Source organism: Rhagoletis zephyria, unplaced genomic scaffold (assembly GCF_001687245.7).
Source record: "Rhagoletis zephyria isolate East Lansing unplaced genomic scaffold, Rhagoletis_zephyria_1.1 Rzeph_scaffold_03390, whole genome shotgun sequence".
Taxonomy (NCBI): domain Eukaryota; kingdom Metazoa; phylum Arthropoda; class Insecta; order Diptera; family Tephritidae; genus Rhagoletis; species Rhagoletis zephyria.
This window is the reverse complement of record NW_016160473.1, coordinates 34,668-58,598: the sequence shown is the minus strand read 5'-3', so window position 1 is coordinate 58,598 and position 23,931 is coordinate 34,668. Positions and strand designations below refer to the sequence as shown.

The 23,931-nt window shown below is 35.5% G+C and overlaps 1 protein-coding gene across 1 annotated transcript; it reads left to right on the top strand.

Moving 5' to 3' along the window:
- Positions 1-237: 237 nt before the first annotated feature.
- Positions 238-23,431, top strand: LOC108368925 (uncharacterized; the record flags this gene model as incomplete). The annotated part of the gene is given in 10 exon segments (XM_017623892.1): positions 238-480; positions 483-851; positions 854-1,250; positions 10,064-10,181; positions 14,670-14,766; positions 15,268-15,462; positions 16,349-16,375; positions 16,558-16,586; positions 19,925-20,029; positions 21,577-23,431. Coding segments are annotated over 10 exon segments (2,735 nt in total), but the record flags the coding sequence as incomplete, so codon positions are not given.
- Positions 23,432-23,931: the final 500 nt, after the last annotated feature.

Here is a 23,931-nt window from a genome sequence, read left to right as displayed (position 1 = left end):
ATAAAAATATAAAATATGATATAATTTGCAGCAACAAAAATGTAGCAAATATTTGAAATTTTTGCAGACAAAATGCATATTTGGTTTTAAATTGAAGTTTATTTTCGCATCCATCAATTTAATGAGCGTTTAATGCGAAAGTCTGCATGAAGAATATAAAAATGAATTAAAAATAAAATTCCAATGCGCAGTGATAATATTTATCAGCAACATTTATTCACGCCGTGTTTTTTTGAGTGCAAAATGATGTTTATGAAAAATGTTTAAATATATATTATTTTTTTACTTTTTCTACGGTCAAAAGTGATTTCCCCTTTAAAATCTTACTAATAATAACTCTTCAATTCCATATATGGCTGCAACAATTGTGTCTCGTTCTAATTCCACTTGCAGCACCTACTAGCGGCGATTCGGCAGCCGCGTCTAGTGAGACCTTAGACGCCGCTTCAGTCGTTTCACCCACCGCGATGAGCACAGCACCGATACAGCGAGCACATCGCTGAGCTACCAGGACGAACAGCAACCGCAACAGCATGTGATGCGCGCTCACCTCAGCAGTCATCATCACTACCACCTGCCACATCAGTTCCAGCACCCACACCATCAAAATCATCACACGCACGGCGGTGTGCCTGTGGCTACGCCCACTGTGCCCGCCAGCTATGCGGGGACGCAACATTTACTGCACCACCAAAAAGCGGCGGCTACCTACAGCAGCAGCGCGATGGATGAGGATAGCAGCGGCAGCGTGAGTGGTGGTAGCGGTCCAACACCACCTGCCAAACCGCCACACGTGCAAGAACGTCGCTCACCGCCAAGCGTCGCGAGCGTCACAGCAGCCACAGCAACGTCGAGGTCATGCTGGCCGTAGATGCTGCGTCGACTCCTTCAGTATCGCCAGGCCGTTTGGCTGCGCGGCTACGAGACTCTGGCTCACATCATCGTGTGACCATCGATGAATCGAATATGCCTACGTCTTCGGCGCTAAGTCATCAGCTGGATGTGAGTGGCGGTGGTGGTGGGGACAATGGTGATGCAGGTAGTGGTGGTGGTGGGGCAGGCGGTTCAGGACCACCATCGCCCGGCTCATCAAATCGCAGGCTCTCGTCAGCGCTGGGGGACGATCGCCAGACAGGACATTTAGCGTTAATGTATCATTCACATCAGTTAACCAGCTATCCGGTGTTGCCAGCCATTAAACGTACGCATCGACCGTCGTTCATTTATCCGCCGATGCCGCGAGTCAGAGCGTGAGTACAGATAAACATGAAATATATTAATTCAATTGCAGTTCTATTTAAAGCTAGCAAAATCTTGTATTCATAAAAGGCTTACAGAATATTTTTTAAGTGGCGGGCCTCAAGCTCAGCGCAGTAACCATTCTTGGGAGGATTATAGAGATGCTCCTGTATAAGTTTACTTACCTCAGGTTTTTTTCTTTTCTATATTACACCGTGCGGCAGTCAATTTTACGTACAACAAATCAATATATGCGCCAAATATAGTAAAACTGCGTTTTTAATTTTTCTCTCTGACGTTAGGGTTTTTTTAAAGGACTTTGAAATTTGAAAAAAAAGATTAATTCAACAAATTATTTAAAAAATCCAGTGCAATGCAGAAACACAGTATGGGTTTCTTATTAAACACAAAATTCTGTAGAACTAAGCCTTCAAAAATTTTTTGGAACATAAGGACGAGTGGGCATTGAAAATGTCCCATTAAAACTTTTGTCCTTGAATATCTTTGAAATTTTGCAATAATTTTTTTTTAATTTTGTATTTCTAACTTTAAAAGATAAAAAAAAAATTAAATAAAAGGACATTGTCCATACCTATTCGTCCTTGTGAACCAAAAAATTCGAGGTTTTTTAATTATTTATACAGAATTTTCTCTTTCATTTAGTACCCATATTTTTATTCTGCATTGCACTATATTTCTTAAATAATTCTTGGAATTAGTAATATTTTTTAAATTACAAAGTTCTTTAAAAAAAAATTCTGACGTCAGAAAGAAAAAACTAAAAACGCAGTTTTACAATATTTGGCCCATTAATTTCGTAAGTACATACATACGTATTGATACCTTCGTGTGTATCGAATTTTTTTATTTTTGTCGCACGGTGTTATGAAAATGTGTATTTCACTATCACAAAAATCACGACAAAGTGGAGATTTTTAACATGGCGGTAATTTTTTTTTTTAACACAGAGGGACAGCCATTTTAGGTTCTCGACCAAATATGCAAACGGGTAGCCCAACCTTTTAAAAATTTTACTTTACCTCAAAGTAATCATGCCATTTTATGTGTAAAACGATTTCAAACACAATCTTTGCCTTAGTAAAATTTTTCCAATTTAGAGGGTATCACTCACAAGGAGCACGTAAAACATTTTACCAACCAAAGCTAAAACATTAGCCAATCATAGATTCCTTTTCCCATTTTCAAATATATTTTGGAGTTCCTAATCGCGATAGCGGTTCCAATTAAAAGCAAATCATTCGCTTCACTGCTTCATTGGCAAAAGCAAAACTGCTCAGAACTGCCACGTCACTTCGGTAAAGTTAAGGAGAATAGAAATTTTGTCAACGCTGAGATGAAAAAATTGCTTACAAAGGTCGAGGAACTTGGCAGAGACGCCAAATAAATGATTTCTAAAAGTTGTTTTTATGTCGAAAAAATCCAAGTCATAAGTATGTTTTTAATATGGGTATGTAGGTACCTAATCTTGTATGTACATTAGAGTGGTCCAAAAAAATAATGTCGGAATTTTAATGCTGGCACCCAATAAGATTGTTCTATACCGAGAAAACCATACCCTTATTTTTTTTTTTTTTTTGAAATCAAAACATATTTAGGGAGTTCTGGCGGTCCTATAAAATATAGTTACCATGAAAAAATGGTTTAAGAAACAATTGGGTATTATTACTGGGAATCTCTTGAATAGGAAACGAGTTTTCCGATCTAAAAATATTGATTTTCAAGAATTCTACACCATTTCTTCGAAAAGTTATTTTTCCCAATACAAGAAAAATTTTGATCGCTTTGAGCACTCCCTAAATTTTTTTTTATTTCAAAATAAAAAGCAAGGGGTATATTTTTTTGGGAATAGAACAATCCTAGGTGGTGCCGGCACTAAAAACGCGACTTTACATTTTCACATGCAATCTTGGACCACTCTAATGTACATATACTTGCAGAATATTTTATTAAAGTGACTTAAAGCCGCAAAAATCAAAAACCTCACTTCAACTTTATAAATGTTCTTTGTATGTATACATAACTATGTACGTAGCACATGCATATTAATCTTTCTCTTTGTCGCAAGATTTCGTGTTTTTTTTTAGCTGCGTTTGACATCCCATAATTTGCTGACAAATTGCATAGTAATGATGAAGTAGCGTTGACAAGTTGTTGAGGATTTTGCGTAGAATTCGTATAGGCGTTACACATAAAATTGTATATGCAGTGATTTACAAGAGTGTAATGAACAAAGTTAGACTTGATGACGTTAATAAGAAAGCACACATTTCACTAACGAAAATGTAAGGAAAGTTTCTGTTTCGGACTTAAATGGCGTGCCGTTCTAATGAAAATTTATAAAATGTACATACATATGTATATTTATATGTACGTAATCGGTGAAGTAAAATTAATTTTAAAGCCCATTGTAATGTTTTCAGAAATATTTTAAGTTAGCTTTATTAAATAGTAGCAAATACCAGGCGTGCTGCACTGCACCTTCAATTTTAACCAAAAGCATATGAGATTTAAGCATTTTTCTTTTGTAATACTCTTTAACATTAAAATCTTCTTAGACATCTTTCAACAGATACCCATTTTGTGAACCAATATCAAAAATACCTGATTCCCTTAATTCAAGTTGAATTTGACTTTTTAAAAACGTGGCAACTCTCCTACATATAGTTTTGAAATGAAGTCTTTTCAAAACCATTTCTATTCGTACCCATATTGTAACCTTTTTTATAACTTCGGTATAATTCAAGTAAATTCGACTTTTCAAACAGGTGGCAACCCTCTTCAAAATATTTTTAAATTACAAGCTTCTTCAAACTCTCTCATCTGAAACCTATGTATATGTGATATATATTTCAACTACAAACTTTCCTTAACTCAAGTTGAATATGGCTTTTTAAACATTTGAAAATGAATGAATGAAGTCTTTTCAAATAATTTCTACTGATACCCTTTTGCCATAATTTTTCAAAAATATTTCGAAATTACAATCTTCTTAAACCTCTTTCATCTGACACCCATATTGTGATATACACATATGTATGTATTTCAACTACTTAATTTCCTTAATTTAAGCTGAATATGGGTTTTTAAACACCTGGCAACCCTGATACATGTAGTCTTTTCAAAATTATTAAATAATTTGAATCGAATTTAATTTTTAAACGCTTTTAAAAATATTCGAAAGGTTCAAACTTAAGATTTCTTAACAATCTTTCATTTGAACCCATATTTCAAAATTTCATATAACTTCGGTATAATTTAATCAGCAGCTGTCAACCAACGTTTTTTCATATTACAACCTTCTTCAACCTCATTCATCTGACACCCATTTTGTGAGCACATATTTCACTGATTACCTTAATTAAAGTTGAGTTTGACTTTTTATACAGGTGGTAACCGCCCTTCAGGTAGGGTATAAGAAATGGGGCCTTCTTAAATCTATTTCGTTTGATTTCCATATAGTTATAATGCATTTAAATTCGTTTGCATAAATGCATAGTTTTAGGAAACAAATTATTAAAATCGGTTTAGTATTTTTTGAGCTAAGGCATTACAAACATTGCACATATAATCCACTTGATCTGCAGGTTGGTGCAAATCAATTTATTTCTCATTTGAAGCAAAGTGATTTTAATGTTATTAAAGAATTTGCAGCATGAAACTAAAATTGGAAATCTAATTAGGAACGCTCGTAAAATTATACAATACTTATTATTGCTTTTCAAGTTGTGAACAACGAAAAATTTATGGGAATGCTACCTTTTGCAAAGCAGAATTGTGTATGTTACACGACTACCATTTATAGGGTGTCCCAAATTTTTTGCAATCTGCATCATTTTAAATGCTTGAAATTTTAGCATAATTTATCATATCACGCCGGAATTCCGCCATTATATTATTTATTGTACGTATACTTTTTTTTATAAAATGAATTTTAACATTCTTACTGCTAAACGAGATAAGAAAATGGCTTCAAAGGGGCAGTATCTCTGTGATTTTCAGCAAAGAATTGCACTATTTATTCATAACTACGATTTGGATTTCTATCTATAAGTCGTTACGTAACATACATACACATCCGGCCAATAACCTACCCACCGAGTCCCAGTTACACTAACGGCTTGGGCAGGCCTCATAAAAAAAAATATATAAAATAAATCATTATACAATGAAGCCCAAAAAACTGCACCAACCAGTGGCAAAATGTGGATACATTTCTTTCTCAACAATTATGATGATTTAGCTCGAAAAATCAGCCGTGCTAATTTTCATTAGTTTTGAAATACATTTTATACAAAAATGAAAATGCGCTGTTCTGCCATGTAGTGCAGCATTTTTACTAATCACATCTTGGTAAGTTTTGGGACACCCTGTAAGTACACTAGTTGCCAAATTTTCTACTAGTAAGTATTGGTACATACACTGTACTGCATGCATATACATTCATACAAGTATAATACTTATATGTATATGTAGGTACAAGTGCATTTAAATGCTCATAAAATAGTCTCTTGGTTGCAATTGCATCCTTTGCGACATTGTAACTTCTACTTAGGTTTTATTTCTTGGATTTGGCTGATACTTCTTCTTTCCTGCTACATTTCCTAAAAACTTAATTAATGTTTCTGTGTGTGCAAGCATGCATTTATCTGTAATTAATGGAAAATTGCTGTCTAACTTCAATTGGTAACTTTAGTAGATACACGAGCAATTATGTTAAAGACATGTGTGTGTGTGCTGAGTAAAATTTTTGGAGAGGTTACATGGCAAGCAATTGCTTAGAGGTAAGAGAAAAAGCAGTAGAGTAATTAAGTGCTATTTATATATATTTAGTAGCTTTTTCGTGGAATAAATCTGATCATTTAATTCAGACTAGTTTTTGAAGTAGCTTGGATGCTAAAAAGGCATTTCGAAAGCCTCTTACTCTGAATAATGGAATCTTTTGTATAAGATCAGACGACAGCTTAACCATTGCATTTTTTAGCGCAAGCTTGAGGTTTTCCAAATATTAGGCACAACAAGTGAAGTAGTATAATAGTTCATTTCCACCAAGCCTTAACTGCAGTTAAGGGTCATAAGAAAAATTAGATTACACCTAAAAGGGGGAAATGGCTCATATTAAATACAGGCAAATGAAAATAAAGAAGCAAATAGTAAGAAATAACCTTTGCTGTTCACCCCATGTTCAAATTATTGGAACTTACCTGAGCTCTTAACTGCAGTTAAGTTTTCGGTGAAAATGGGCTATAAGTCTCCGGACTCGTATTAAACACCGTTTTTTCATCTTTCTGACAAAGGCAAGGGTGGTTTTTTCCCCCCATTTCCAACAGCTAAATTAGGCTTGAAAACGATTACGGTTGTTTGACTTGAACTAGAAGGTCAACTTTCGGCTTTTCGATGGACTTTAAAAGTCGACCGATCAACAAAGAAAAGTGGACTTTTTTCGAAACTTGAAAAACAAAAATATATATTATATTCTGCATTTGACTTATTACGAGAGTTCACTCTTTGATGCGAAAGGCAAAAATGAGCGCTTTGTTTTGCACAAAAGCGTAAAAAGTGTTGGTGCTTTGGCTGCGAAATTTCAGACAGTTCAGCCACAGCGCGGTGTTAAATATTCGTTGCGCTTCGTTTGTGCTGTCACTTTAACTGCCGAAGCGATGAACGAACACCACAGAACAGCACAGCTTCCTCGCTCTTTGTATTTAAGCCAGGGTTTCAGCTGAGCGTTTGTGCGAAACTTAAAGTGCGAAACGTTGCCATATGTTTGTTGTAAAAACTGCCGAATATTTCACATTTTCGCACTTGAATTTTTTGTTGTTTTCTTATTTTTTTCAAATTCTTGTTTTATTCAAAGTGACGACTGGAATGCAAAGGACAGCTGAAACCATTTCTTTCCTATGAGGAAACGCTGCATTTCCATAGTCCCCTTTTACTTTAAAAATAAACTCACAAAGAGAAATTTAAATTTGGAAAAAAAATTTAACTTGTACTAAATAGGAGGTAATTCAAAGAACAGTACTTTTTGGATTTCAGGGCGTATGATGAACGCAAGAATGCGTAACCTTTCCCTTGAACTGCAAAATAACTGCGAAATCATAAGGCCAAGCGAGCGTTATTTACCCATAATTAATGTTTTAAATTTAAAAATAAAGATTTAGCCACCTTTTTACTTAATTGTAAACAATATATGTAAATGGAAATTAGAGAAATTGGCATAAATATTAAGTAAACATTGATAACCCAAGCTATACTCGCGTTAGTTCTATTCCCTCAACAAAAAATGTTGTTGTCGCAGAAAGCAATACAAACAATGGGCCTCATGCATAAAAAGTGAGCTTAAGCTCAGATTCAATTTTTGCACAGATGGAGTGAGTTCAAGTTGAAGAATTTGTACTGAGAATCGAGTCGGAGCTTGGGCTCACCTTTTATGCTTAAGGCCCAATATTTCCATACATTCACATTAACACATCCTCTATACTTTTTACTAGTTTGGCTATAGTTTTACCTCATTTTTCGCCATAAATATTCAGCATTAAATCACTTATTAGGTCTGAAATATCACTTTGGTTCATTAAGCTAGACATTCGCTTCATCAGTGATCTTTGTTTTTTTTTCATCTATAAAATGTCTCCCCCAAGCATCATTTAGCTTTGCGTTAGCCGCTGTCTGCTCTTTAATGAGCATCATCGCTTAATTTTCATCGTCACTTCACCTACACTACTTATGTATGTATGTAAATACATATGTGTTTGCTGTTGCTTTCGATGGCAAAAATTACCCTGCAGAGAAATGTTCAAGTACTCAAAGATTCCAGTAGTTGAACTGGCATAAGCACATCCAAACCGAAACGTGACTAAGGATTTTAACTTGACAAGTTCAACCAATTTGAACAACCTGCAAAACTCTTATTTCTTTCTCCAGTTTTCTTCAGAATCGGTCAGCCAACAAAATCAGACTAAACAGAAGCATTCCTGATATTAGTGTAGATATAGACATGGTTCTCGAAAAAATATACTCCCAATATGGTGAACAAAAAGGATGCGATTACTTTTCCACGCAGATATTTACTAACTTTTCATACAGAAATGAAATGTACTTCAAATTTCTCATGAAGAAATTAGTAGGTACTTAAAAAGGCATTCTTTTCGGAACCACATTATGCACGGTCCGACGGGGATATGCTTGTGCGTTTCTCTACATACGTGTGATTACCTATAGAGATTTTCCTTACTATTTTCTTTAGTTGCCTCTTGGCATATCTCACACATCTGCCTGTTAAAATAACCTCATCTATGCACATGGCAGGCTTGTGTAGACGTGTGTGTGCATTTATTTCTACATAATTTTGTGTATACATACATATATTTATTAAGAATATGTGCGATAGAGTTAATATATTTTTGAAGAAACGTGGATATATTTACATATGTATGTATGTACATTAGACTGCATCACTCCACTTAAAAAAAAAAAAAAAAAACAAAAAAAAAATCGATACTGTTTTTCCCTTGGAATTATAAAATCTATTATATTTTAAGACTTGCACCGAAATATTTCGGAAAAATATTAAGATTTACGTGAGCTGGCCCAATTTGAAAATAACTCAACAATTTTAGTTTTTTATAAATATAAATATTTTTTTGAAAAAAATCCCTTCAGGCAACAAAACAGTTTAAGCTTAAAAAATTTGCATACAAATATTTAAAACAAATTTTCTACAGAATCATAATACATAATGACATTTTGGATGCTGTTATTGAACTTTTTTGAAAGATTGGTTTAAGAAGCACTTGAATAACTCAGCCAAAACTTTACCGATCTAGGCTTAAGAAGTATCATTGGAAACGTGCTTTCTCACCCTTTTTATTTCTTTCCAAATGAACTCATTCAAGGTATAAAAAAGAAAGGTAAGATGAACCAGCGTCATTCCAAGTTAAATTAAAATGTGTTGATTGTGAAAAAAAATTGGACGTGAAAAAAATTTTTGCAAAGAAATCAAAATAGTAAGAAAATGCCTTTCCACTGATACTTTAAAAGTCTAAATCGGTATAGTTTTGTCCCAGTTATTCAAGTTTTTCTTAAACCAATTTTAGAAAAAATAAAAACAGCATGAGAAATCTTATTATTACGATTCCGTCAAAAAAAATTTAATATGTTCCTCAGATTTTCTAAGCTTAAACCATTTTGTCATCTGAGGAGATTTTTTTTTTCAAAAAATTAATTAAGAAACTATTTTTGTTCATAAAAAATTCCATACTTGCAGGTATTTTCAAATCGGTCCAGCTCACGTAAATCTTATTATTTTTCCGAAATATTTTGGTGGACATGTTCAAATATTTATAATACATTTTGTAATTCCGATGGAAAAACCACAACCTTTTAAAGTTGATGCAGGTCTAATGAACATACATACATTTCATTACAATGTGTGTGTAGCTGTCACTCAACGGTGAATGGTTTTCTTGTGCCAATTAATAGTCGGTTTGTGGCTGTCTTTGTTGTTGTAACAGGTATTGTGCTGTGGTGGGTAAGTACAAAAAGGTGTTCACCAAATTAACCGCACCATTTCCGCTATTTACAAAGCCAAGAGTTTGCACAAGGGGTTAAAGTAGATTTATAACTTTATATGCAGTTAGGGTAAGTTAATGTATAATTGATAGATACATACTACGTACATACATAAGCAGTGTGTGTTGGCTGCTGGTAGGCTTTTGTTTAATTTACCAATGATTTACTCATTTAGCCCTTTCTTGCTCAAAATTTTTCTTGACGACATTAAATTCGTATTTATATTATGTTTCAGTGGTGATGCTTTAGCAACGCTCTTTTCTGCATTATATGGCAAATTACTGGTGGTAATGGGCATCGCCTTTCCAATGGCCGAAGTTATATCTACTTATATACCACCTTCCTTTTATGAGGTAAGTTAAATAGATATTAATAGCGTCTTTAAGAAATCAGGAAGAAAAACATTTTTATTGTGGGGTAAAATCTGCAAATATAAATTCGATACATTTTAAAAAAGGGCACTTGCCAGGATAACTTATTTGTCAAACAGTAATATTTCCTCACACATTTGTACATATTTGCACATTTTGGCAGTTACACAGTGGACCTTTTTTTGATTGAACTGAACGCATTCTCGAATTACGAATTTCTAGACACCCGCACTCTGTGATTGCCAAAGTGTTCAAATCAGTACAATTGTACAAATCGTGTGAATCCTGCTCAAGTGTAAGAACTAAAGCTATAACAAATGTATAAAATTAAAGTGAAAAATAATTAAGAAGAAAAAGTGAGACCCAATTAAGCTGAATTATTACAAAAATGCGTACTCATAATATAAATTATCTTAATCTTGCATTATGAAGTGCCATCAAGTTAATTAGCTGCAAATCAATAGATTTCTACGCTAGTAAGCTTATTCTTTTTACTTAAGGGCTGTTTACAGCTCTCAAGAAAAATCACAAGAAATATTTTTCATTATTTCTGTTGATTGAAAAAGTACTTTGTTTTTGGAGAAATAAATTATTCTAGTACTTTTTCTTGAGAGCTGCAAACTGATTTAGGAAATCTGGATTGAAGAAAATTTCGTTTCCATTTCTTGTGCGTCATTTTATATCTGTGCATTTTTCACAGACTAAGCGTTGAAGTTTGGTAAGTCCGACCTGTGGGAACTTAACTTCTTCATTCTTCAATCAGGCGCGTGCAGAATTTTATAGGAAATGGTTTCATACACCCTGCTTTCTAATTTGGGCTTGACTCCGAATTTTCAGTCCATTAGCTTCTGGCAGGTCTAATATCGCATTTGGGCAGTGTAATGTGAAAAAAATACATACGTCTATGTGTTTAGGTAGATATGCACCTGACGAAATCACTCACTTTACCGCGTCCAAAATCATTTGTCTTGTTGAGCAAATCGTTTGAAAAGTGTTTTAAAGGTGTAGCAAGGAAAAAAAATAAATTTTTAAGCTCCAACAACGTTTAAAAATCCACACCATTTTAATTTGATATATGTTCAGCTTTTAACGTGTTAGTGTGACATTTAACCAATGTTTTGAGGCAACTCCCTGCAGACAATCTAAGAAGACAGAAAACATGGCAAACAAGACAGGCGCGTTAACACAACTACAACTACAACTAAAACTACAACACGTAAAAAAAAATACTCAACTATCTGCTTGGCAAGTCAAGTCGTTCATCTTCTTCACCAATCCATTTATTTGCCGCTTCGGTTGCCCATGGCAAGGCGCTGTTGTACAGCCTAACGGTTCGATTGACTGGCTGTTACGGTTGGCCTGAAGTCATGCCACATGTCATGTTCAATTGCAGACAACATTAACTCATTGCTGCTTGCTGCAAATGTCGTGCAGTCCTTGTTTGCTGTAATCCTTTTGTTTCTCCTACGTAGGCTGCTATTCGCATACAAACATACCTATATACATACATATGTATGTATATGTGTTGTTATTGCAAGGCGCAGCGTAGCCATAACATTTTGTCATCTGCTGCAACTAACGACTCACCCACACACCAATTGACTGACTCACTTTAGTACGTAGTTAACGGTTTTCACGTTTCCATCACGCTTAAATTGTTATTGCATATTTGCGGGCGTTCGCAAGGAAGGACTAGAAAAGTTACTATTGTGTAGCGCGTCTTCGCTTGCGCGTGTATTTGTAAACTTGTTTTTCATGCTCGCTTAAATGCCATCTATTGATTTGATTGCGGAAGTGCTTTCAGTCTGGATTAATAGGCATCGTTAGCAAACAGTTCGGTTATGTGTTAACTACGCTGATATTATCGATTGTCGCGGCCAAAACGTTGTGGTGGTAGAGAGTTCAATAAATCTTTTCTCGGTCAATCATATGTCAACAGCGTCGTGGGAGCAGCAAAGCGCAATGCTTCAGGACAATATTGATTTGAATATTTTCGCATGAATAATTTTTGCTAATAAATAGTTGTAGCTTCGCCGTTTTAGCGTAAAGGTGAGTGGTTATTCCTCAACACTATCCGCTATATGGCGCTGCCGATATTTCAAAACTGTGAACAGAATTATCAATCCGGGACGTAATAAGCGACTCAGTTCAAAGCGAAATTTTTGCAGTAGGTTCTGCTTGTATGTATTCGTTGCTCCGTAGGATTCTAGGGCATTTCTCATAGTGTTCGCTGCCAACATTATGCCCGACTTCACAAATTATTCATAAAAAACCATTTGCCAATTAAAATCGACGACAAAATATGGAATGGAAGCACAAGAACTGGGCAGGGTTTTCAAATTGGCTCAAAATATATTTTTTGGTCTTTTAGACCATTGTTACATAATTTTTAGTATTAAAAACCCACAAAAAAAGGCATTTTTCTGTAGATGAGGACAGATTTTACGATGGTCAAAATTGGTTGAAAATAAGGCTTAAAGCGTCATTTAAAATTTCCATATTTGCATAGAGTAAGTGTTGCAACCTGTGTAATTCGATTTGTTTTCGAATTTTGTTTTACTTAGTATTTGAAATGAGACTTTTTAATAAAGATAAATGTGAAGATAGAGAAAGATATAATGAAGACAAAATTGAGGATAAAGACGAAAATGAAAAAAATGAGAATACAACATTATAGTACATAAGAATTAGAGCACTTAAGAGGGTAAGAAAATTCAATGAAATATTTCGATAAGGTTCATCGGAAATTTAGCTATCGAAAGTTATCACACCAAACACCAAACCAAAGTTTATAGTTATCGAAATTTATCGGATCAGCCCTGTTTATTAAGTTATGGGAATGTATCGAGTTATTGAAAATGATCAATGTTTATTGAGTTATCGAAATTTATCCAGACGCAGAGACTTTGTTGTTGAAATGTACCGATTGTTTTCGATTTATACAAATGTATAGTATTGTCGAAATTTATCAATTTAGTAAAATTTTATATTATAAATTTATTGATTTATCAAATTTATAGAGTGACTAAAATTTATATAGTTATCGAAGTTTTTCGAGTTACTGAATTTATTATTGAGTTATCGATATCTACTTATTTATTGAAATTTGTTGCTAGATATTGAAATTCGTCGGTTTGTGGAATCGAATTTTTGGGAATTTTCAAAATATATCGGGTTATCGAAATTTCATGTTTTTATTGAGTTATCACTATTTATCGAGTTATCGAAATTCGTCGATAGATATGGAAATTTCTGAAGCTATCAAAACCGAGTTATCGATAAACATATATCAACATATGTTAATTTTTAAGTTATCGAAATTCTTCTAGTTCTGGAAACGCACAGTTATCTAAATTTATCGATATTTGTAGAGCTATCGAATTTTGTCGAGTTATCCGAATTTAGTGTTATTCGCATGCTTGTGATTCCCAGTGGGAAATGTAGTAATGCATTGCATGCTGGATAAATAATGTAATGTTCTTCTTATGAGTTTTAGATTCTATTACTGTTTAATGTGTAATCAGAATTCTAATAAACATATATAATAAATTCCAAAAATTTCATATTAAAGCACATAGATTTCTCGATACTAGGTAATGCAAAACTGAATGCCCCAATTGTCTTAGAAAAAATTATTTACGAATGTGAAAAGGGTTGTATTTACTGATTATTTTTTCGATTACCATACATTACATTTCCCCACTGGATGTGGGGGATAAATAAAAAAGTTGTGAATGATCAAATGAACACGAGCAATGGTTTTTTGTATGAAATATGAACAGGAAAGGATGTTATGAGTAACATTCTTTTCTGCTCGTAAGTGTTGCATTTGCAACTTTTTTTGTTTATTCATAGATTTTCTTCGTTAGTACAAAGCTGGATTTTGTTGTCGTAACCTGGACCGGCATTTGAAGCAATGATGCCCGGGGCATAAATGGCGCGATGCGCCCTTTGATGATGCTTCTTTTTCTTATAGAATAATCAAAGTATGAAAAAATGTCGAAATTACTAATTTTTATTATAATCAAAATTTTCAAATATTAATTACAAAAATTTTACTTTGTGGGCTTTTGCTTGAGCAAAATTTTTCGTTGGTTATGAACAAGTTAATCTTAGTAGCCATCTCGTTTTCTATAGATAAGATAGCTAAAGCGTTTAATCTTTCTTCATGAGCTTCAATTTCGAAAAAACTTCGCTTCCCGCTGGCAACAGTTACTGGCAAATCAACAAAATCCTGGGGAAACAATAGGAAAGACATCGATGATACTTTGCTTTCTGCAGTGGCTGCAGCGGTGTCCATGTTTACTCAGGAGATTCAATTGTAGTAGGATGTTATATGTAGTTATGTATATATGAATAAAAATTGTATGCTTGCGACCACAAGAAAAAGCTAGAATTGCAATATTACTTTTTTAAATAAATAAGTACTTTTTTTCAAATTTACTTTATCTCTAAATTTTTCATCCACAGGTGTATTACCTATACTTGTACATTGGAAGTATGATATTCCTGCTCTTCATGTATGCAACACTGCTTTGGGGTCGCCCAAAAATTCCAGTGAATATAAGTAAGTACAAAAAGCAAAGAACATCAAAAGTGAATTAAAAAAAAAAAACAGAATACAATCCCAAAAGACAAAGCGACATCCTTTAATGCCAAATAACCACTTTGCATCCAAAAGTTCCAATTCATACTTTCAATTAAATGTCGACGTAACATTTAATTTTTGCTTCTGGACTCGAAATCATTACGCACACATACGTATATGCATACATAGCATGAAAAAATGAAGCATAGATGCTGAAAATAATAATTAATCAAAAGGCGAATAACGAATAAAAAATAGGGTATTGGTAATTAAAATGTTTTTCCAGCATTTTATTTATTTTCATTATTGCGCTCTTGTCATTACCAAACATCAACGTTAATCGCGCCGAACATCCTTTTTTTCACAATTAAACAACCAAACAGCTCTTACAAACATTTATGTACACCACAAACCATGCATATAAACATTAAATGATATTTTATCCTTTCCACTCTCTGTTTCTTCCTTCCATTTCTGCAGCATCACCCAGTAAATCCGCTTCAAAAGCACGCTCTTCCACTGCCTCGGATAGTATGGACGAATCGGACACTGACAGCAATTCGACGCACACCAAACGCATACCAACGGTGATACCGGCCCGAAGGCCCTCGCTGTTGGCACCGCTCGGTCGACAACATCACTATGGCTCCTTCTATCTGCGCATGGGTGCAGTGGGTGAGTATTTATGTAAATAGTACAAACTTTGGGAGATGATGTTAAAGCACCTACCACATATACTACTAGCATACATACATATGAACATAAGGACGTTGAAGTGGTAAAAGTGAAGCGCCAAAGTTGAACGAAGCAAATTTTATATGTATGTAGTTTTAAATATCCTTTTTTATTTATGGGTGCATGTTTATGTACTTGTGAAGGTCCATGTACTACTACTATGCATATCAACCGTCCGTCGAGCATCTTGAATTGCGTGAAATAAAATCGCGAGCTCTCGCATATATATTCGTTGAATTTATGAAGATTTATTTGCTGACTGTACAGCGTAAGCATTTTTATGCATTTAATGAAAATTTATGAAGCTGCAGCGCTAGACGTACATATATAGATGTATGTATGTACTTGCATACCAGTACTGTTCCGCGTAAATTATTTTGCAACACTCTCACTGTAAGTGGCTTTTTTATGGGCCCGCAAAACTGAGACAAGTCAGCACCGAACCGAATTTCGTATATTTAACACACTTTGCTCACGCAGTAGTAAAAGTAAAGTGAGCATCTTAAGGGAGCATATTTTCCGCTACATAAATTATGTACTCGTAGTAGGTACTCACTTTGAAAAATAAAAGTTGGAATCTATTTCGAGTTTGGCAGGATGCTTATATTTCAATTCCCAGTTAGTAGGAACAAGTTTGAGATACCGATGATTAGATTAGATTATGTACGCTCAATGATGTAGGAAAGACATATTAATTTTTAAGGAAGGATCACTCATTTGTAGTATTTTATTATTTGCCAAATTTTGTTTTGTTGTTTTCAAATCACTGTGCACCGATAAAAAAGTTCCAACTTCAAAAAATAAAAATCTGAACCCATTTATACAGCCCAAGGTCTTTATTCCACCTCCTATAGTTGAAATTGGAAAGAACGGTGGCAATCTGATGACATTCACAAAAAATTCCCTCTCGTATAATATACGTCCATATATACTTAATTAGATCAGTATGACTTTTCGAAAAGGTGAAAAGCCTCATAAAAGATATTTATTTGTTTATTCGAGATTTCATTTCATAAAACTTGACTATACAAACAGGTGGAAATCCTTTTCGAACGTATTTTCAAGCTAAAATCTTTTTCAGTCTCTTTCTCTTGTGATGCAAATTTCAATTAAGTGATGAATAAATTTGAATTTGATTTTTCAAACACGTGGCAGCCCTCCTAAATAAAGGTCAAATATAAAACCTTTACAAAACCATTTTGATTGATATCCATCTCTTGATAATTCATCTAATTTAATTCGAATAATTTGAATGCAACTTTTTGAACAGGTGGCAACCCTTTTACAATATCATAATTTCTCCTTCTAAAGATTTCTTAACATTCTATCGTTTAACACCCGTATTTTAGTATTTCATACAGTTTGTATATAAGTTAATCAAATTCGACTTATCAAACAGGCGGCAACCCTCGTAAAAAGTATTTACAAGCTAAAACATTGCTAAATTCCTTCGCCTCGCATGGTGAATAATATTTAAAAAAACTGATGAACTAAGTTCAATCTGATTTTTTAAACATGTGGCAACCCCAGAAATATACTTCAAAACTAAAGCCTTTTCAAACCCATTTCGACTGATATCCATATTTTAATAACTCATTTGGCTTTTAATTTAAATAATTTGCAATTAAATTTTTAAACGGGTGGCAACCCTCTTCAACCACCTCAAAAATATTTCTAGTATTCAAACTAAAAATTTCATAAAAATGTTTGCACTTGACACCCGTATTTCAAATAATTTTCGTATAAGTTAATTAAATTCGACTTTTTCAACAGGTGGCAACCCACTTCAAATGTAGTTTTAAGCTTTTCGCAATAATAAAACTAGTTTGCACATCTACAGGCCAAGCGCTTTTATTTGACACGCTATATATGAAAATCGAGCGAACGGTGCAGATCTTGATGTCCTGGACAAAAAATCCCTTCGCGTATTATATATATAGATTATATACATATATAGATATGTACTAAAAGTCAATGACCTTTAAAACGAAAAACAAAAACTAAATTGTCTCCTTGAGATAACAAAATCGATATGTTTCAGGAAAAATATGAAAAAAAATTAAAATTTAGAAATAGCTTTGCAAAAATACTTTGAATTCGAAGCTGTGTAGGTAAATATAAACAGTGAAGATCTCGAATCGTCGACACTTCGATTATGTATATAAGGTATCGATGTAACGGTGTTGTCCATAATCCACCATCGATCTGGACCTAAAATTTTTTCAATAAGGAAAGCGGAAGAGATACCGCAAGAAATAAATAGAGAGCCATAAAGGCATACTGCGTTCCGGGACCTGAATGTGTTGAAAGTACCGAAAGAGGGGACGAGAACAGCGGACAGATTCACTTACGCGCTGTTCCCTCACTCTGCTGGCTTAATTCTATAACGAAAAATGGGTCATAAATAATAAAAGTGCCAAAGGGGCGTTGTTGGTTGTTCTTAGCGCTTTTTTTTAGCGAAAATTTCTAAATCTCTTTCGAAGGTAATTAAAAATTTTTTTTTCGCAAACCATTCGGTAGTGTAACGATTTTTAAGTAATGGATCTATTGGAAAACGCGATTAATTAAACTGTTGGAATTGAACTGTTTTGTTAAAGCAATGTGTGGCATATGTGTGATATTTATAACCTCTAGCATTAATACGCTTACTTATTAACCTTTTCACGCAACCACTTAAATATCTTCACTCTAGGAGATCCTATCTCGACAGCCCCCACTAATCGTTGGGCAAGTAGCATTTTTCGATTGATATGAGGGGATGAAGTGCAGAGGAGAGTTCGTGAAAATAATTTAAAATTGTTTTTATAATTTATCCTCGGAATAGGTGAAAAGGTTCAGTCAATTTTGTTTTTTTTTTAATTTAGTTTCTGTTGCAGAATTGCAGGTAATACGAAACTACATCGATTTTTCCTCTCTCCTGAATAATTTCAAAAAATACACTTGGCACTTTTCACCCTTAGTTGACGATATATATCATCCATTTTTTATTTATGAGCAAGTGCTGAGTTTTTAAATTATTTTATCACATTCAAGTAGTTTTTTTTTTTATTTCCATATACTCCAATGAATAGTGTATCGACCACAAGCTGCTTAGCATTGTACTGAGTATTATTTCTATGCAGCTTCGACTCCACTCCGCCTTTCACATACTCGTACTCTTTGGTTGAAGTTACATTTCCCTAGGGAGCTATAAAAACAATTGAAAATGTAAAATGGCCACTTACTCGTACCCAATATAATACAAACGTACAAGTATGCACTTACGCAAGTATGTATTTACATTAGGGTGCATCACTCTACATAAAAAAATTTATCAGATTTTGTTGCGGCAAATGTTAAAGCTGTGTTTGCAGATCGAGTTTTTTTTCGTTTTTGTTGGCCTGTGTAATTTATTATACGCGTATTTTAAGACTTTCGCCAATAAACTTTTTTCCGGAAAATATTAAAATCTCTCAACGTCGAGTTTTTTATTAAAAAAAAATAGTTTTAAGTTTTGTTTTCTTTCTAAAAATCTGCTCAGATTATAGACGAGTTTAAGCTTAAAAAGTGTGCACACCATTTTTATTTATTTTTTTTTTTTTTTTAATTTTATCAAAATAATGAAATACGTAAATCTTGATATTTTTCCGAAATATTTTGGCGGAAGTTTTTAAAATACCCTTATAATAAAATATATAATTCCGGTGAAAACTCGAATTTTTTTTGTTGAGTCGCCCTAATATAAATAGTTATACTTATAGTAGTTACTTACAAATATACTGAGCCAATGAAAAACCACTCAAATAAGCGCAATTTCTTTTTATGACTATCTTTTTTGGCCAAAACGAACCATTTCAGAAGGATAAAATAAATGCAACTTTTTTCTTCTTGCCTTGGCGAGCATAAAGTTTTTTTTTTGAGAACCAATCAATAGTGGATTACATGCAAGAAATATCTTGCGCTAAAAATCATATTTTTTTTTTATTTCACATCTTTAAACAGTTTAAAGTGCCGGGAATTTTTTGAGAAAACAGTGTAGTTGATTTCACTCTGCTGAATCGTCTGTGCAGCTTCCACTGGTTGGAAATGCTTTCGGTTTTTCTCTGTTTAGCTGTAAGTAATTTCTGTCATGCTCGCTTTTTGTTTACTGATGTTTACTGCGTGAACGAGGTTACTTTGATTTTCCGTCAATATTCCGGGAGTAACCCATTTTCCTTTCAACAGTTCGTTAGCGCCATCACAAAGCATTTTGATGTAGCAGCTGGCTGCCATTTGCTTGATTTAAATTTGTCTGCCTAATTGACGTCGTAATTTGGTTAATGACGCCATTTCAAGCTGTTACAATTACTAATTCATGCCTAATTTTTTATTATCTCGCTGTTATCCTTTACTTTCTATTTATTTCTTATATCCCNATTTCGAGCTGAATCCGGACACTAAGTGCCACAATGTGCTGTTGGCATTGACACCAGCGACGCGAATGGCTTTCATTTTCATACAAATGTATTTTATATTCCTGAATAATGAGGTGAGTACAGGCATTTTTTCGTTTGTTTAACCAACAATTATAACTTTTTTTAAATTAATTTAAATTGACTTGTGGAATATGAAATGATGAGAAGGATAGATTAGATTACTTATTAGAGCAGGGAAATATCTCCTAGGAGCTTCTTCTCTAAACGTGTTCCCTAAAGGGAGGCTTGAGTTTAGCGCAGTGAACTTCTTCACTGAACGGCAGGGTTGGTCTTCTGTCGAGAGCTTTCCGTCAACAATAAGTTTAGGCATCCGGACTGATGCAGTTTATTTCAGGCAGAAGTGGCTGCATTTTGGGATACACTGCTCGGGAGTGCATTGATAGTTAGGCTTACCTCCCTGCTCTCTCTTTCAGTTGCGTCTGAATACTTCTGTATTGGGCTCTTTTGGGTTCCAGGTCACAGCGACATTAAATCATTTAAATTGACTTGTGGAATATGAAATGATGAGAAGGCTAGATTAGACCACTTATTAGAGCAGGGAAATATCTCCTAGGAGCTTCTTCTCTGCACGTGTTTCCTAAAGGGATGATTGTGTGGAGCGCAGTGAATTTCTTTACTGGACGGCAGGGTTGATGGTGTGGTCTTCTGTCGAGAGCTGTCGAGGCTTCCGGACTGCTGTAGTGTGTTTCAGGAAAAAGTGGCAGAAGTGCATTTCAGAAGGCAGTGGATTCACTGCTCAGGAGTGCGATGATAGTTAGGCTTACCTCCCTGCTCTCTCTCTCTCAGTTGCGTCTGAATACTTCTGTATTGGGCTCATTTAGATAGCAACTTTCCCTGAAACCCCGAATAAGGAACCTGCGTACATTAACGGATAGATGGATCGGACCTCATATGAGCTCAGCGTGCGTTGATCGAACAACAGTTTATGCGCGATTGTAAGGTCTTCCTGGACGAAGACGCTTGTCGCAGTTGCCTGGAAGATCAGGAGGCATAATCATCTCAGCACTACCTGCTTAAGTCCCCAGCGTTCGCGAGAATAATGTTGAAATACTTTGCCTCGCACGTCCTTAATATCCCTGAAAGGTTCTGGGGCATTGCAATTAGCCGGATTCGTAATTACATAATGGGATCGAAATGTCGTATCGATTAAGTAGTGGGTTCAGTTCAAAATGGGGTTTAAAAAGGACAATCTCTTAATTATGTAGGTGAGTCTTTTACTTCTGGGACTGCCGCCTAACCTAACCTTAACTAGAGAAGGGAGCAAGTTCAATTATTACCGCGACCAGAAGTTATCTATTGTAAGAAATCTTGAATTGGTTACAGGTCTTCCTTGAACCACGTATCGGCTTAGAACCACGAGATACCCATTGTCGAGGTGCCATTTAGGGCATCTACTTTTAGGTACAGCAATCCTGGAAAACAGAAAAATCTGCTTCTTGCTGAAAAATCCAGGATTGACCAATGGATGCGAAGACTATTAAGAACTGCATCGAAAAAAATTGTACGCCATGTATTCGTTTATATTTTTACAGCAAACCAACTTGATAATGAGACCAAAATAATCCTATCTTATTTTACAATTGATATCTCTTTCTTACAGCAAATCAAGGTATATCGCTACAAGATAATCGCACGCTTCGGTCTCATGCATATGATTGGCACGAATTTGGCCGTCTGGCTGAACGTGCTCATACAGGAGACGAAACATGAAATTCTTACTTTCTACAATCCCGAGAATCGCACACTACGCATCTCACATCGCATTCCGGGTCACTCGCGGGGACATGCCGTCGCACCGACGGTCATCACATCCGATCCGACGGCACACTTACGCTTACCGCGTGGCCTCAAAGGACCCTATCAAATATTTGAGTGTCGCCGAACCAACATAATTGGCACACTCGTACAGGACGCCTCACCGTTCCTTTTCCCCTGCACCATAGAGTATTCGCTCATTTGTGCCGCCATTTTGTATGTGATGTGGCGTAGCATTTCGCGTCCGCAAACACCAGCGCCACAGCGTCCGGACACCATCAGTTCGCCGATGAAGCGCTCTCCCCATCACTATTCGGTGGATTGTGCGCGTGCCCACAAGGGTCTCTTCGTTGGCATACTCATACTCGTGCTGACCATCATTTCGCTCATTCTCTTCTTCGTGTTGATCTCGCGACCGGATTTTGTCGCCCTGGCCGTGACCGAAGTGACCATCTGTGAACTCCTCATCTACGGCACCGCTACAATAGCAACACTAATTGGCATGATACAAATACGACATTTGCAATACGATTGGTATCGCAGCTTCTCATTGGATGATATATTGTTAGTTGGCGCGCAGACTGGCTCCTTCTTATACAACATCTTTACAGTGATTGCGGGTCATTTTACATTGCGTAGCGATGATATGTTAGTGCCATTGAATGCACTCGCCTCCATTGTGCAAACAGCTTGCCAAACGTTATTCATATTGGATGCTAGTCGGCGACAAGCCATCAAACCAGAGCATATACGAAAGAAACCCGGACGAGAAATTGTGACTTTCATGTTGGTGGTGAATCTAGCGATGTGGGCTATCAGCACGCTCGAGAAATCACGCGCCGAATCGCATCCGATACAGCTGAATTTCTACGGTCTGTGGGCGTGGACGATAATAACGCACGTCTCAATGCCGCTAGCAATATTCTATCGTTTTCACTCAACCGTTTGCCTCTGTGAAATCTGGAAGCGCGCATACAAGCTCAAACCGACCTATATGTGAGAGTTTGCGCGCGAGCGCATTGCAAGCATTGCGCAACAGCAACAGTTCTGTGAAGATCTCAAAACCAATCTGTCGTACTGCTACTGCTCGACAACACTGGCTGGTGGCGAACTCGAGACCGTCGAAGAGGCGGAGAGTGGCGAGAGCAACGGCTACGAAGAAGATGACGAGGGTGAGGATGGCGGCAATGGTGACGTTGGTGGTGCTGGTACCGATACGACCGCAGCGGTGCTGGAAAGCGGCACCGGCACAGCAGCGACCGAAGAAGAGGAATTGGAAACGACAGAGGGTGATGGATTGGAAGTGAAACAACGACCAAAACAAACGAAACCGAATGGCAGCGAACAGAGAAAGAAGCAGCAGCAGCAGCGGCAGCCGGAGCAAAAACCCAGGCAACGACATGTCAAGTTAGTGGGTGTTGGTGATAATGGTAATGATGGTAATGGAGATGGTGGTGGCGGTGGTGGTAAACCTTCCGCTTTTTGTCCGGTATTCGTGATAAATGGCGAATGAGTTTACGCAGATTTTGAGTTCATTGATGCGGGTAGTGATCGTGAACTCACCTTCGTTTAAGGTGACAGTTTGTATCTAAAGCATTTAGCGCAGACAGCCAAACCGCTGGGGGTAATATGTAAGATAGCCAAGGATAGGTGAGTTTATGCGAAAGTGTTATGGGATCGATGGTATGATCAGCTCGAAAACAGAAAGACAGGATTGAGACATTGAGATATAGTTATGTTGGGAGAGGAAACTGTGCAATTTCTATTTTTCGAAGCAGCAAACATATCCTGTGAGTTTATTACTTGAAAAATATTTTATCCAAAAATATAAACATGAAAAAATCCCAAACATATTACTAGTAAATAGTATTGAAAAAAAGAAAATTAACACCTTCTGGACCGCAAGTCTATAATTAAAAATACATACGAAGAATTGAGAACTTCCAATTAATTTGAAGTTCGTAAAAAAACTAATTTTTCATAGAGTATTATAAGGGAAAACATTTTTTCCAAATTCAGTTTCCTAAATTTTTTTTCGTATAAAATTTGTAATGCCCAAACAATATTTTTTCCTATGTTTGGTACATTTTTTCTTTTTGGGTAAACATTTTCTTTTCAAGAAATATTTTTTCCTGTGATGGCTTATTTTTTCTTAAAATTTTTTTTTTAGTTGAGTTAATTTCATTATTTTTACTTCTTT